Raw genomic sequence first — 17,052 nt, 5'->3', positions numbered from 1 at the left:
TTTATCACAAACCTAAAGCCACTTCACTCTTTTCTTTTCTAATTCCCCACCAAAGGTCTTTTTTTTTTACCTAAGAAAAGCTTAAAAACCGACACTACTTGTTACAGCTCTTATTCTCTTCTCGAGAAAGCATTATATAAAATAGATTCGTCAGTTTAATACTTTTAAATCTCATAAGAATCATAAACGAACGGTTCTAAGAAGAAGAACAAATCATTGGGCTCAGTGTTAATTGCAAGAAATTGGGCTTGTAATGGTAGGTTCAATGTCGCCTGGTGGGCTCAAAAGAAATGGAAGTCCCGACACCGCTTTGCTAGCTAATGGCCTAATGCAGAAGCAATTGGTCTTCCTCTAGTTTGATCTGTTTGCAATGTTGTTAAATGACCTGATTCCAGGATTCATTCATCATTAACCAACAATGTAGAAATCAATCTCTCCACTAATTTATTCATTACATTCTTTAGGTAAAAAGATCAAACCCTAAAACCATGCTATCTGGAACAACATAATTTCATTTCTTATAATTTCTTAAGCTGCCAATTTCATCTCGATTCTAAAATTAAGGTCTTAACAAACTAATGAGTATGTATGAAATACTATTAAGTTTGATGTTGCTTGGTAAAATGAAAAATTAAGCGTTAAATATTAAATGCTAGAAAAATAATTATTGGATTTTTTTATAAATTATATTTTATATTTTGTTTAAAATCAAATATTGGATATGATTAGGTTATTTGTTAAACATGAATTTTAAAGTATAGTAGAATTATAATTATAATTAAAATAAAATAAATTAAAACATATTAAATATATTATGTATTGAGTGATAATTAAGTCTCTACCTACTTAATAACTTTTATATTTTTTTATAAAAAAATTCTATTTAATGGTTTTTATTTTAAATTATCAAATACGTTATACAAATTAATTCATTAAAAATGCAAGACTAAAATCCGAGAAAAAGGGGACCATTTAATCCATCTTCTCTTGTCGTACACTGGAAAAAGATGTGTTAGAAAAACTATTAAAATTTTCAACTTACTAAAAATTTGCTTCATTGCATTAATTAGCAAGTTGCACTTTGATGTCCCTCAATACAGTTGTGCTGTTTGACTGACTGCGTCACTTTGTTTTTTTTTATATAAAAGTGTTTTCTCTACAAATAATTTTAATATATCATTATATATTAATATTTTTATTAAATAAATAAAACTGAATAGGATTATTAATTTATGTTTACTTTTTAGAAATGAAAAGAATTATATTTAGCACTAATAATCTGTTGGTTTAGTACGATCTTACGAAGTATTAGATTCTTTAAAAAAAGTTAGAGATTTAAATATTGACATTTACAAATAAAATAAATTAGGTTGATAGAATTGTTTTGTATATCTATAAAATTATATATGAATTTGTCAATCAATTAATCAACACATATAATTAATTCGAAAAAATATATATTTATCAGTATACGTAATAAATATTTCACAAAGCATTTTAATGCTTTATCGGGCGTGTTTGACGTTTCCTCTACTTCTATAAATCCCTACCATGCTAACCAAGGGATATCTACTCAAAACTCGTACTCCATTAGAAAACAGAGTCCACTCAACTACACATACGAGATTGAAATATCCTAGGCTCCTCGCTTTACTGCCAATGGCCGCCGTAACATCTCAAACTGAGCTTCAGCTCGTAGTAGATACTGTATCCCACACCACCAGCACCGATTCTACCCATCAAATTCAACTCGGCAACCTCCCAACCACTGTTGCTAGGCGTATCAAGAAATCATTCACCAACGTCTTAACGAAATTCCATGCTGGTTATTTTAGGGTAAGCCTATCTTTGGGTGGCCAAGCTTTATTATGGAAAACGTTGATAGGACCAACCGACAATATGAGCACTTTTCGACTTGCCCTCCATACGTTTCATCCCGCAGCTTTTACTCTCCTCTGGTGTTTCGCATTCTTTACCCTTGTTTTGCTTTCCGTTATTTACCTTTTGAGATGCTTATTTTACTTTAAGATGGTGAAAGAGGAGTTCTTGCACCATGTAGGTGTCAACTACCTATTCGCTCCGTCGATTTCTTGGCTTCTTTTGCTTCAATCGGCACCCTTCTTTTGCTTCAACAACCCCTACTCATATGCAGTTCTGTGGTGGGTTTTCGCAGTTCCTGTTGTGGTGCTGGATGTTAAAATATATGGGCAATGGTTCACTAAAGGAAAAAAGTTTTTGTCAGCGATTGCAAATCCGACGAGTCATTTGTCTGTTATAGGGAACCTGGTCGTTGCACAAGCAGCAGCAAATATGGGTGGGAAAGAGTGTGCCGTCTGCTTTTTTTCTCTAGGAATAGTACATTATTTGGTTCTCTTCGTGACGCTATACCAGCGTTTATCAGGCACCGATCAGCTTCCGACGCAGTTAAGGCCGGCTTTTTTCTTGTACTTCGCTGCACCAAGCATGGCGAGCTTGGCTTGGCAATCCATTGCTGGTTCTTTCGACACCGCTTCAAAAACGCTCTTCTTTCTCTCGCTCTTCCTCTTCGTTTCACTGGTAATTAATTAATATAAGCTAAAAATTACATAGCTTGAGGCTCTGAATCACGGTGTCCTTTCTGTGAAGGCAAGTTTAATAGTAGCATTGATACAGGTTTGCAGGCCAACACTGTTTAAAAGATCAATGAAAAGGTTCAATGTGGCATGGTGGGCTTATTCGTTTCCCTTGTCCGTGCTGGCTCTGGCTTCCATGGAATATGCAGAAGAAGTGAAAGGGGGCATTTCAAATCTCCTAATGCTGCTTCTCTCAGCATTTTCTGTCCTCGTTTCCATTGGTTTGATCGTTTTAGCTCTGCTCAACAACATTTCGCTCTTACCTCAACAACATATCCGCGACTGCTCGGCAAATCAACGACTACAATTGTTCAATTAGATGAAAGATGGTGTATAAAACATATAAACGACTGTGTGTGTATATATATATAAAATTAGATAGTATTAGTTTTGGGTAAATCCACAAGCATTACCTTTTACGTATTTTCAATAACATTAGTATCTGACCTTTTGCGTATTTACAATAGCATTAGTATCTCATGTGTTTGTACTCAATTAGCGAATATGTTAGAATATAAGCTCAAACTTTATAATTTATAAATTTTTATTTCAAATTAAGACATCATTTCTCAAATTGGAGAAAATCATAAGAAGAAAATATGGATGAATTGAAATTTGTATTTGAAAAAGTATTAGAACAATAAAATATAGTGAATGTTTTTAAGTATGTAATCATTGTTTGGATGCAATCCTTAATAGATTGTCTATCACTGGTCAACTGTTTAGGATGAAGATTTTTGTGGACGATCTTTATACAAGTTGTGATAATATGTAAGAATCTCAGGATCATATTTTCTTCGAGTGTCCTTTCTCAAGGGAGATTTGGGAGGTCATTCTCAGGTCATGTAATGTTTGCATAGAGGTGGGAGTTGAGACGAGGAACTAGGTTGGACTATTTCTATATTTAAGGATAGTCACTTATTGTGTTCATTCTTAAAGTGGTTTGGTATGTATACATATACTGCATAAGTGCATATGGGAGGAGAGAAATTATAGGCAATTATGAGGAGTTGTTAAGTGTACAGACGAAATAATTAATTGTATTAAAGAGACTGTTAGGATAAAAGTGCATACGAAAAATGTTATGAATGATTCTGTAAATTCAATTTTTGGTACAACTTTGAAAATTCAAATTCCCTAGACGATTGACTTTGTATTTTATAATAGCTTGACGTTGCTTCTTTGGATAAACTAAAAATGTATCTGCCGAATTTGCCGACAAATTGTGAGAATAACAATTCAATTTTTCTACTTATATTAAAAAGAAATGACCCATTGATGTTTGCCACCATATCTTTGGAATGCTGATTGATTGCAACAAATGCTTCTTTTTTATGATTTCAACATTGAAAGCGATTACTGGATCTATACAAGAACATGACAGCATAGCATGTCCATGCCAATTTTGTACTATATGGCAAGGGAAGTGCATTTGAGATCATCTCTCTTTTCCTGCTTGCCTACATATCGTATCAATTATTCACCCCAACTATATTTTCTACTGTGAATTGAAGGTGGAATGACTCAAACTAGTGTCTCTTAAGAAGAGAATTTCAGCATTTAACTTTTAATTCAGGTGAAATGATTGTTTTATAATTGATCAAAAATCTATTGATGGTTTTTAATTTTTAATAATTAAAAGTTATTTGAATATAAAATTTTAATAATTTCAAATTTTTTGCATTCTTTAGGGTTGTCATCAGATTATAAGTTAAAATGTTATGTAAAACTTGTCGGTCAATATTTTTAATTTTAAAATGAAATATAATATATTTTTTTATATGTAGAAGGAATTAGTTTTATTAAAAATAAGAAAGATTCATAATTATAATGAAGTTCTACAATTATAATTGTGAATTAATAATATGATAGGATATTTTACTATAATCATTAACACAATAAACCATCCACATAAGACCACGAGGATTTTTCAAAGAAAATGTTAAAAAACCTAACTAAATAAACTCGAACAGAAGGTATATACGAACAAATCTGATCGTATCGATAAACGAATCACAAAAAGATATCAAGCTATTGAAAGATCGCTGATAAAAAGCTAATCAGAGTCGAGAAAACTATCCAAGAATGCAAATCGCGAATCCAAATTCAATTTGAGGGTCTAAAGCAGAGAATATCATCATGATAACAAATAAACATCATATTGATCATTCGTGATGGTCTTAAATCCAACATTGATAAAAAAGATAAACGGTAAAATGGTCCAATGATCGAAAACGTGTCAAAAGACAGAGGAAGACGTATATAAAAAACATATGAAAACATGCAATAAAGACAAAGTTATTAAAAAAACAAAGGAAAATCAAAGATACGAGATAAGAAAATAAAAATAAAAAATACTGATGACAACAATCAACATTAAAATTGATGTTGTCGCCTATGAATTAATGATAAAAAAGATTAAGTAACCATTAGAATTATGAAGATAAAAGATTATTTAAGAATTTTTAATCAAATATAATATAATATTTAAATTATACCAAAATAGTTATTTGTATCAAGTTAAGAAAATAAACACGTGATTGTTATAGTGTGAAATTCTGATAAAGAACGAAGATTTATAATATGGCGAATAGCTGGTCATGAAAGATGACGAGTGAAGGTGGATTATATAATTAATCCGACTAGAGATGAAGTTGATAGCGAAAATTTTAATTCAAATGATGCGTTGTTATGTCTAGATTAGGTTGTAAAGATGACAGAATTCTAACTTTGTCTTGTTATATATGTATATGTAAAAGTCAAAGTTACGGGAAGTGTTATAGATTCTGAATGGTTAACGTTCCAACTTGTCAAATCCATCAAAATTTAGGTTTTCGGAAATTTCGCAACGTCTTGGACTGTTGGGTTTGAAGGAGTTTACTATAAGAGCCCATTAGTATGTCTGGACCGAACTAGAGCTATTGGTTTAAATTTAATGGCCTGAAATTGTTTGGGTTGACTACCCACCTGCGAGAGAGTCCGCAATCCGTTCCAAGGCAAACTGTCGTTTGATCACTCCAGAGAAACAACCAATTTTGTCCATTATGTTTGCTTGTCTCATCTCTTGGCGGCTCCTTTGATCTTACGGTTGTACAAAGAAAAACATGACTTTATTAATATGGATCTTCAACGTTCAAAGCGTGCAGAGGGAGCATGAAATAATAAGAAAAGGTAGCTAAATTAATCCACCAATCATATTATATTATCTGGCTATTTCATGTCAAGAACCTGTACGGTAAATAAATATTTGAAATACTTCCATTCCATTTTACTAAACTCATCGTCAATACAATATGAGAATACCTTCTTTTTAGCGTATTTTCACAGCAATAGGTCAGCAGTATGTACCCACTTGCACGCGATGCAGCTTGCTCAGCCCTCAGTAGATATTAGCTTCTCTATATTGTTTTATTAAAAATAAATAAATATTCTACTGATCAATGTCTACCCAATATGCAATTCAATATTCATCGATCAATATTTTTTTAATGTCTCAAATTGTCCTTCACTCCGTTTCTCGGATCTCTACATACATAGATCTATAAGAGGCGTGCCATACCCTCAACCAGATTTCAAGCACAAATTCACCGAGTTCCTCATCATGGCTTTGACTATCATATCAATGGCCAGCCTGAGATCCGAAACTCAAATTGTGCCTGTCAACTCACCTCAGGCCAGTAGCTTTACCACCACAGTTCAAAGCAGCCTGTCAGCCGTCTTTCCCAGCCGAATAAAGCATTCATTAAGCTCCATCTTAACCAAATTTCATGCAGGTTATTTTAGGATAAGCCTTTCCCTAGGTGGCCAGGCTTTGTTATGGAAGACTCTGATCGGACCAACCCATGACAAAAGCACTCTAAGGCATGTGGTCCACATGTTCCACCCCACTGCTTTTCTCTTATTGTGGTGTTTCGCTCTCTTTATCCTAAGTTTGCTTTCTCTTCTTTACATCTTGAGATGCTTCTTTTACTTTAAGATGGTCAAAGCAGAGTTCTTGCACCATGTAGGAGTTAACTACCTTTTCGCGCCATGGATTTCCTGGCTCCTTTTGCTTCAATCAGCTCCATTTGTCGCACCAAAGACAACCTCCTATCTCGTACTGTGGTGGTTCTTTGCAGTACCTGTGGTTGCACTCGATGTGAAAATTTATGGCCACTGGTTTACCAAAGGGAAGAAATTCCTATCAACGGTGGCAAATCCAACGAGCCAGATATCAGTTATTGGGAATCTGGTTGGAGCACAAGCTGCAGCAAGTATGGGGTGGAAAGAATGCGCCGTTTGCTTGTTTTCACTGGGGATGGTGCATTATTTAGTGCTTTTGGTGACTCTATACCAGCGGTTTTCAGGCAGCGATAGGCTGCCGGCGATGCTTAGGCCGGTTTTCTTCTTGTTCTTCGCTGCACCAAGCGTGGCAAGCTTGGCTTGGGAATCCATAACTGGTGCTTTTGATACAGCATCTAAAATGCTTTTCTTTCTCTCACTTTTCCTCTTCACCTCTCTGGTAATGTATAATTGCATAATACTGCATATCAAGATACTTTCGTGCCGTAAGGTGCTAGCATTGTAGACTTAGATGGAACCATAAATCGGAAAATATTATATTCATTTCATCATTCATACACGACAATTGGTCCCCAACAACTCTTTTATGTGTTTTGGTATGTAATGGAAAGAAAAAAAAACTGCATATTGTTTAAGGTAGACGATTTTAACATTCATCCTTGCATCATCAGTGGTCCTTCCAGGACCCGCGGAATTAACCCTTACCTAATGTATAATTATTTTAATCTTGACCCTTTTTGTTCTCATTTGAACAGTATTGAGACTCGTACTGGTATGGTCAATCCATTTCATCTACAGCTAATGCGTTAACTTTATTAGTATATTATATATTGCCTTTTCAATTCCTATATGTACTGAATTTTGTGGTATCGAATAGGTTTTCCGGCCAGCTCTTTTCAAGAGATCAATGAGGAGATTTAATGTTGCATGGTGGGCTTACTCGTTTCCCTTGACCATACTGGCTCTAGCTTCAACGGAATATGCAGAAGAAGTAAAAGGAAGCATCGCACACATCCTTATGTTTCTTCTATTATCTCTCTCCGTTTTAGTCTCACTTGGTCTCACAATATTCACTCTGCTCAACACTAGAATGTTATTACCCGACAACGATCCAATTTCTGGTCTCTACCATTTACCAATAGTTTCTCCATAAACTCAAAGCCCCAGATCCAAGAAGGAGCCAAAGTCACCAGCAACTAATAGATATATATTATATATGTCTCCTACCAGTTTCTTAGGCTATAAATTTTGCAGTTTTGTTGTAGCCATCGTAAGCATGCACATCTGTAAGCACTCGTTTGTTTGTTCTAAAATATTGTGCATCCAAAAATTGTAGCCTGGTCTACGTTAATCTAGAGCATTCTACGCACTGAAATAAGGAGAGAGAGAATTGGGTGATTCAATTCTGGTTTGGAAGCTTATGATTTGCTTACCTAAATAATATTTTACCTAATCAGTGATATCTTCATATAATATTGCCATTGAAACTCTATATGTATGACTTTTAGATATTATATAGGTTTGGACGATTTGAAATTGCTTAAATGATCAGAAACGTTTGTGTTGAAACCAGATTTAGATTAATAAAATCCATGGGCTGAATTCAAGAAAATAACAAACGTAGCACAGCTTGCAAATTATATTATATCGTGAAGATGAAGATGACTGGTAACTAAACCAGGGATTGTCCTTATGTTGATTGGGCGGCATGAAGTCTTAATTGAATATTTTAAGAAAATTAAACCTTGTCAAGTTCCCAGGATTAGGTGCTTAACTTATGACTTTATGTTCTGAATATTGATATTATATAAGGTAGCTTGTTTTATTATGTTGTTCTCTGCTTCACAGTGGAAGAGACACTTTAAAGTGACATGTCTGCACCAACTCCAGCAGCAAGTTGAGATTTTTATTCATTAGAAATATCCTGGTAAAGTGATAATATAGTAGATATTTCGTATGGCGGTCAACCAGTAACTTTAATCTGTTTGCTATAAATTTAATATATACCCAGTTCCTCTCTTCCGACAATAACAAAAAACAGCGTTTCCACATGGATGGTATTTCTCTTCGAAATTGCACTCTAAGTACGTAATACAATATTATCCTATACACAAGTTGATTATATTTCAGTTCGGATTCGAAACTAACATTTAGCTTTCTTACACACACTAGCTTCCAACAACATCATGCACTTGTTTATCTTATCCCCAATATTCTCAACTCTCCTTCAAACTCGGTTCCTTTTTCTGCTGGGCATGGCAATTTGGGGCACCTAACAGCCGATAAACACATCGTCATTGTCCGAGTGATCACTGATCAGTTTGTTCATAAATGCAACCAGCATCACAGCTCTTGACATATATACAGCCAGCTGGAAGTCACGGTAGTGCACATGGAATTCATGGAAACCATGTCTAAATTATTTGTGGTTCCCTGAACGTTAACATGGTTTTCTATTTCTGTTTATGACTGTGGGGGCATTTATCAACACAGGCATCCTATATTCGCTGTTCATTATGATTGTTAAAGATGATTGAGGGCCCAATCTCTTGAGTTGCTAAAGATGTTGTTCCCCATACTTTTAGTCATTACTCCGGTACCTTGTATTCAAGTTAAATTGACTTTTTGCATGACTTGGCTTCTTTCCAGTTTCTTAGAACATATCAACTAAACTCCAGAAATTTTACACTCAATTATACTTTTTTTATTTAAAGTGAGAAAGCATAGAAATATTAATTAATTCACGTCCCATTAATTATAAGCATACCATGAAGCTATGGGAAAGGGTGATAGAGGCTAGGTTGAGACAGGTTACTAAGGTTTCGGAAAACTAACTTGGCTTTATGCCAGACAGGTCTACTACGGAGGCGATTCATCTACTTCGACGGCATATGGAGAAATATAGGGAAAAAATATAGATATTCACATGGCGTTCATTGACCTTGAGAAGGCGTATGATAGCGTTCCCCGCAATACGATCTGGAAGACCTTGGAAACGAGACGGATCCCAACTACTTATATCCGGACGATTCGTGATATGTACTGTAGATCTACTACATACGTCAGGACTACAGTTGGCGATACCCAGGCATTCCCGGTGGAAATCAGACTCCACCAGGGGTCGGCTCTTAGCCCTTACATCTTCGCCTTGATTATGGACGACATCTATTGTGCGACACCAGACGGTGTTCCATGGTGTATGCTTTTCGCTGATGACATTGTCCTAGTTGCTGAAACAAAAACTGAGTTAAATAATAGACTGGCTACTTGGAAGACTGCTTTGGAAGAAAAAGGTCTAAGGATCAATATTGAAAAGACAGAGTATTTATGTTCAAACTTCAGTGGAAAACAAAACGATGAAGCTGTAGAAGTTTGCATTGAAGGACACGTTCTCTCCTCAAAGGATTGTTTCAAGTACCTAGGGTCTATAATACATAAAGATGGGGGTGTTGATGATGACGTGACATACCGTATAAAGGCGGGATGACTAAAGTGGAGGGTTGCTAGTGGAGGGTTACTAGTGGAGTTTTGTGTGACAAGAAGGTGCATCTAAAACTTAAGGGAAATTTTTATAGAATGACAATAAGATCAGCACTGTTGTATGGATCAGAATGTTGGGCAATCAAGAAGGATCACGTAAGGAGGATGGAGGCTGCAGAAATGAGAATGCTTCGATGGGCATGTGGTAGGACTCTGTGGGACATGACACCAAACTCTGCTATTAGGACGTCCTTGGGGGTGGTGCCTGTATCCGAAAAAATGAGGGGGAAGACTACGGTGGTTTGGGCATGTCCTTAGGCGACAACCGTCGGATACGGTCAGGAGGGTAGAGTTAATTACAGTCGATGATGCCAGAAGGAGAGGACGACCAATGCAGAAATGAGAAGACTGCTTGAGATCTGATTTGAAGGATTTAGCCCTTACCGAGGACATGACCTCTGATAGGAAAGTATGGAGACTTAAGACCAGGGTAGTCGAGTAGTTCGAGTCACAGTCATAGGTTTTAACATCTATGTCCTCTTTTTAATGCATTTGTAGTAATTTCCCTGACTTCTACTTTCTTCACGTTTTGTCATTGGAATTTATGAAGGCTTAAATCTAGGGTAGCGGAGTAGTGTTGCATTAGTTTAGGTTTTAACACATTTGACTTTACTCCTTGTAGCTTACTATCGTTGACTTCTGTGTATCATTCTCTTCAAGTTTCCTCTTTTTAAATTTAGTCGGATATTACGTTTCTGTCTATATTGCCGAGATTTTTATGCAGGGATTTATTCGCAGGGATTACTTCCCATTACAGACGCGCATAAGAAGACTGCTTATAAGAATAAAAAAAATGGGTCAACTATGTATTTATTTATACATGCATTGTATTTTATTTTATTTGTAATTTTTATGACTGCCGGAGGTCTTTCACAGAAGCTACCCTTAACCAGGCGTTGGAGGCAACCTACTACTCTACCTCCCCTTACCCCATTACATATGGGAATAAGGTTTCGTTGTTGTTGTTTATGATTATTTTATGATTTAAGTGTAGATAAGGCATTTGGTATAGTTGAGTAAATTTAAATTAAATCAAAGATGTTATTTCTTATATTTTATATTGTGTACGGTTTACACCCTTTTCCCTGCACGTGGGAAGCTGCTGTTTGCTTGCGCCCCTGTTTAAAGATCTCTGCCATCTTTGTATGAAAGTGAGAGCATACATGGAATTTTTTCTAACATATAAATTTTGAGTTATGATAAAATCAATTATTAACGTATTATTATATTTTATTATATTAATATTAATATTGTTTTTATAGTATTGATATATGTTTTTACTTTTTAAATTATTTAATTAGATTTTTAATATAATATTATTTTTATTATTAAATGATTAACTTTTATTATCTAATGATATAAAAAATAGCCTATTAATATATTATTATGTGATATTAATCTTAGATTGACTACTAAAACTATGATGGTTTGTATAAAATAAGATTGACAATAATGAAAATGTTGCAGTTTCAAATTTTCACGCAAGTGAAATCCGACAATAATTTATCGGTTAGAGGCTTGCTTTCTCTTCTTTACGTTTTAATTTATTTTTTTAATTAATTTGTGATAAGTACAATATAACATTTATTTAAAGATAATTTTCAGTTATATGATTAAATATTTATATTTCTAACATTCGTAGTGCTCAAACTTTTATCTTTAAAAAATAATAACTCTTTTATCACTAAAATCACTTAAATATTGTTGTAATTCAATATTTAATATAATAAAAAATTGATTTAGTAACTCACAAAACTCACATGATGAGGGAGTGTGTGGTTCCCTCTGCTGGAAATGCAAAAATAGGGGACAGTGCCACAGTGGGAGACAACCTTTTAATAACATTCCTTTGAAATTGACATTCAGCTCCATCTATATTAATGAAATTTCATCTCATTTCACTTCTTCAAACTCTTTTATTTTTTAAAAAAAATGATATCTTTGAATATCACGTTTTTACTCAAATATTCCTCATGATAATATTATTATTTTAATACACAAAATCGAATAATTCACGAACTGATATCCTTCTTTATCACATAAATAAGATTTTTCTTTTTAGTATCTCACAATTCATCGTTAAAAAAAATTAATGATCACTTTTGTTCCTATAGTAAAATCAATTTATCATTTTCGCCCTTATCGTATTTCGTATCAATTTAGCTCTCAAAGTTGTTTAAATGCAACATTCTATACCCTATCCCTAACTTAAAACTCTAAATTAATAGTCCTAAACCCTGAACAATAACCTCATAACCTCTAAACCCTAAACAATAAACCTTAATTTCTAACTTTAAGCCCTTAATTTAGGGTTTTAAATGAGGGTTAGAATATAGAATGATGCAATTGAGCAATTTCGATGACTAAATTGATGTAAAAATACGATAGGGGAGAAAATGATAAATTAGTTCTACTACAGGGACAAAAGTTACCCTTTTACCATTAAAAATAATAGATTAATTGAATAACATTTAATGATATTCATAATAAATCATAAGTCATGTTACTATGTGAATATACTTATTAATGTCACTTTATGAATAAACTTATTTCTTATTTTAAAGTTTCATCCATCTAATTATATCTATTAATTTTCAACAATTTTCTTTATCAAATGGTCTTTAACTCTTCATTAAAAGGTATTAACCTTTTGATTCATTTATTCTTCACTATAAATAGGTTAGTTGAGACACAAATTTAGACACAACTTTATAACTTTGGAATAGGAAAACACTTAGAAAATTCCTTCAAATTCGTTATTTTTTATGATAGAGAAAGACAAGATTGTGTTCGATTGATCACTACTATTATGCTTACTGTTATTATTGTATGTTGTTGTATCCTAGGAGATAGACGTTTAACGTTACTCAAATCATCGAGGAGATGATGAATCTATCTTAAGAACATTGTTTATACTGGGCTAATCATACTTTTTTTCACGTTTATCTGACTCTACTCATTCAATTCTTTGTCTACATACGAGTAAACAAGTTCATTCCTCTATTATAATTTTATATTTATTTTACTTCGTTCGATTCAATAATAATCTTTGTTTATTTTAATTATTATTTATTATTCTATTTCTCAAATTAATATTTTATTGACACTCCTACTTATTCTCCCTTTCTTGGCGTTGGTTCGATCCTCCTTAAGTACAAATACATCCTTTGCCAACGAGTGTTGGTACAAGTGGTTGAGATTCAAAAATTTGAGCTTGTAAGGCTAAGTTCGAATTCCACTACCGTCACTCTTGGTGGACAATATGTAAAGTCTTATGTAAATCCCAATTGAGTCTTACAATGACTCTGGATTGGGAGAACCACCCCTAGCATAAACTTTTATGTGAAAAAAAACACTCCTACTCCTAATCATTGTTTATAATCAATTGTAATCGTTATTCTCTAATAATAATTTTTTATTCATTTCAAAACTTTCTTAACATTATGTATTTTTATATACAAAAAAGATTTGTTATATTTTGATAAGATTTTTTTTGTTATATCATATAGAGATATTATTAAAAAGATGACATTGTTATTTTGCGTGATATATATTATTTTTATCAATAATTTTTAAATAATGATATAATCATAACTAAAAAAATAACATATTTAAATAATAAAATCGTATTCGAAGAGATGGTTGATAGCTGTCATATCGTCACGATCATAACAAAGTATATAAATTCTGAGTTACCAATCACTATTGATTTTAGTAATAAACTTTAAATTTACCGTACAACAACTATATCGGGTTGATGCAACACATTTTTGTTTTGATTAATTGACTCTTTATTTTACATACAAAATTGTACAACAGCTTTCATTATACAACGACAATGATGATGCCAAACATTTTAATTTATTTAAATTTAAATTATATGTTTAGTACCTAAATTATTTATTTTTATATTGTTTTGACACTTCAACTTTCATTTTTTTAAATTATACTTAACATTTACATTTTATTTCGTTTAGAACTTTACCGTTATAAACTTAATGGAATTATTGTACATGACACTTTTTTATGGATCAAATTTATCATTCATCACTCAATTATTTTTTCATTTCTATTTTGATCACTAAAATTTAATTTTTTTAATTTAATCACTCAACTTTCAATTATTCTGATTTTAATCACTCTAACTTTTAAATTTTATTTTTATTTTAATTATATACTAATAAAATAATAATAAAAATATCATATCACAAAAAATATTAATAAAATAAATTAGAATGATTAAAACATGAACGATTTGAAAATTGAGTAGTTAAATTAAAAAAATTTAGACTTTAATGACTAAAATAAGAGTGAGAAGCTAGTTTAGTGATGAATAATATAACTTACCAATAAAAAATGTCACGTGTAACATTTCTATTAAGTTTTAACACGAAATATTAAATAAAATTTAAACTAAATGTTAAATATAATTTTTAATAAAATTTAATTACTAAAATAAAATAAAAGTAAAAGTAAGATTGGAGAAAATCACAAGTCATTGTCCTTGGATTCTTAGCGGAGCTATTATTAGCGTTATCTTCACCTTACAGAATTATTTTAAAATAAGACTAAAGTTTAACCAACCAGTGTGATTATGATATTTTTTAGTAGTTAACATATTATATAATAATAGTGTATCTAATAAAATATTTATAATCTTATATGACTAACTTTTTAATAAAAAGAAGATAAACTAATATGACTATTTTAATACATTTAGTTTTTTTATTAATTTAATTAAAGATTACCAGTCATTTCTGTGTTTAATCACTATCCTTACAGCATCGGAAATATGAATCCTCACAATGTCAAAGTAATATATTACTGTTTACTGCAACAGATACGCATATAAACCTCTCTTTCCTTCTCTTCTGCGGTTCCAAACTTTCACCGTCTTCAGGGTATTCCTTTTGTCTGGGGATCCAGAGTGATCGGATTGGAGCAAAGATCAATAAACAGATGAAGATTCAGTGTGATGTGTGTGACAAAGAGGAGGCCTCCGTGTTCTGCACCGCAGACGAGGCCGCCTTGTGCGACGCCTGTGACCACCGAGTTCACCACGCCAACAAGCTTGCCTCTAAACACCAACGTTTTTCCCTTCTCCATCCTTCCTCTTCGAAACAAGTCCCTCTTTGTGATATCTGTCAGGTATTTTTCACTTTCTGCTCTCTGGGTATTTTTGTACTTTTTGTTACTGTGTACATGTGGGAATTGGACCTACTCGGTCGATTGATTTTAATTTTCTTCCCCCCCCCCCCCTTTTTAAGGAGAAACGAGCTTTCTTGTTCTGTCAGCAGGACAGAGCAATTCTGTGCAGAGATTGTGATGTTCCAATTCATGCGGCAAACGAACACACCCAGAAACATAACAGGTTTCTTCTTACAGGGGTTAAACTCTCTGCAACGTCTTCTCTTTATACATCCTCCTCTTCATCATCCATCGCTTCCTTATCCAACGTTGCTGATTCTGTTCCTGAATTTAAGTCTCCACTATTGGTCAAGAGCCCTATCTCTGCTTCTCCAGCAAATTTCAATCCACCTTCACTTGCTAAATCCTCATCAATCAGTTCAACAACAGCAGCAGCAGCAGTAACAAATAACAAGAGCACCAGAGATAACCTGCTGGCAACTGAAGACGGTGGGTCAACAAGTAGCATATCTGAGTACTTGATAGAGATGCTTCCAGGGTGGCACGTCGATGATTTCCTTGATTCCACTTTACCTCCCTTTGGTTTCTGTAAGGTTTGCAGTGATCTATGGTTATCCTTTTCTTTCTTACTATTTAGCTTTGACAATTTGTTTATTTAATTATGCGATTTCTTTTGGATCTGAATATTTTTTTTTCGTTTTTGGATCTAATTTGTTCAGAATGATGATTGTATGTTGCCGTTTCTTGATACTGATTTCGAGAGCAATATGAATACTTTCTCACCAGAAAGTTTAGGGCTTTGGGTTCCCCAGTCATCATCTTCCCTGTACCCTCCCCAATATTCTTCACAAACGGGAGGGCAAATCAAGGAAACAAAGGAAATCATGGGGATGAAAGCTAACAGGAGATGGACAGATGATTCCTTTATAGTACCACAGATCAGCCCTGAATCCAAGAGATCTAAGCGTCTCTGGTAGGATCAGGTCTTCAAAATGTTGTGTTGTAAGTTTGACATGGGTTCAAGTTCCCATCTTTACCTTATCTTTGTATCTTCTCATTTCTTGCCAAGTTAGATTCCAGTTTAATGTTTTCCACCCCCTAATAAGCCCAGTTTCGTTTATAGAACTTCCTTATTTCCCCCCCACTTACAGGATGCAAGGATTTCATAAATATTAATGAAAATATTATTTCCATTTAACAAAACTGGAATCTAATCTAACAGCAGGGATGACATATCGTTATAAAAAAAACTAAAGAGAACATATGAGTGAACTGTCTCAGCATACAAATCATGGGAACAAAGTAAAAGGATCTCTCCCTTTCTTTTTGGTCGGGGAGATGTATCTTGTCAGTGCACCAATAGGAACGGATTGTAATAGGAAGGGAATAACAAGAAGAAGATAGATGATAGTTACGATAAATTGATGATGGGTTAGGATAAGGAGAAGGAGGGGTAGGACCAGCGGAGAGGTAGCTTGTCCTAAAGCAGATTGCAGTATCGGCTGGTGGGACGAGCGCATCCTCTGGAGGTCCCAATCCTAGATATGCTAATTCATGCATCAAATTTCTCTCAATTTTATAAATAAAATTATTAGTCAAACATATTATTTCTAATTTTTAAATGTGAAATTATTTATCGTCTGTGTTATATAGACTTTAGTCTAAAATTAGAAAGACAGTTCAAAAATGA

The 17,052-nt window shown here is 33.4% G+C and overlaps 2 protein-coding genes and 1 pseudogene across 2 annotated transcripts; all 3 read left to right on the top strand.

Moving 5' to 3' along the window:
• Positions 1-1,659: 1,659 nt before the first annotated feature.
• On the top strand, positions 1,660-2,957 carry LOC120190716 (S-type anion channel SLAH4-like). Its single transcript, XM_039193762.1, has 2 exons — positions 1,660-2,556; positions 2,653-2,957. Exons 1-2 carry the CDS (start codon positions 1,660-1,662, stop codon positions 2,929-2,931), a joined length of 1,176 nt encoding a protein of 391 aa, XP_039049693.1. The 3' UTR covers positions 2,932-2,957.
• Positions 2,958-6,078: 3,121 nt separating this feature from the next.
• LOC120190717 (S-type anion channel SLAH4-like) lies at positions 6,079-8,043 on the top strand. The gene is made up of 2 exons (XM_039193763.1): positions 6,079-7,113; positions 7,552-8,043. Exons 1-2 carry the CDS (start codon positions 6,214-6,216, stop codon positions 7,825-7,827), a joined length of 1,176 nt encoding a protein of 391 aa, XP_039049694.1. The 5' UTR covers positions 6,079-6,213; the 3' UTR covers positions 7,828-8,043.
• Positions 8,044-15,006: 6,963 nt separating this feature from the next.
• On the top strand, positions 15,007-16,452 carry LOC120190719 (annotated as a pseudogene).
• The last annotated feature ends 600 nt before the right edge of the window (positions 16,453-17,052 follow it).

The sequence above is a fragment of the Hibiscus syriacus genome, unplaced genomic scaffold (assembly GCF_006381635.1).
Source record: "Hibiscus syriacus cultivar Baekdansim isolate YM2019G1 unplaced genomic scaffold, ASM638163v2 tig00116962_pilon, whole genome shotgun sequence".
NCBI classification, from domain to species: Eukaryota; Viridiplantae; Streptophyta; class Magnoliopsida; order Malvales; family Malvaceae; genus Hibiscus; species Hibiscus syriacus.
The sequence above is the reverse complement of the archived record's forward strand: the minus strand, read 5'-3'. Positions and strand labels throughout refer to the sequence as shown.

Bases quoted from the DNA above. Each gene is read 5' to 3' on its own strand.
- LOC120190716 (XM_039193762.1), top strand. From the start codon at position 1,660: ATGGCCGCCGTAACATCTCAAACTGAGCTTCAGCTCGTAGTAGATACT. The intron at 2,557-2,652 runs GTAATTAATTAA...GCATTGATACAG, and splicing joins TCTTCCTCTTCGTTTCACTG to GTTTGCAGGCCAACACTGTT.
- LOC120190717 (XM_039193763.1), top strand. From the start codon at position 6,214: ATGGCTTTGACTATCATATCAATGGCCAGCCTGAGATCCGAAACTCAA. The intron at 7,114-7,551 runs GTAATGTATAAT...GGTATCGAATAG, and splicing joins TTTTCCTCTTCACCTCTCTG to GTTTTCCGGCCAGCTCTTTT.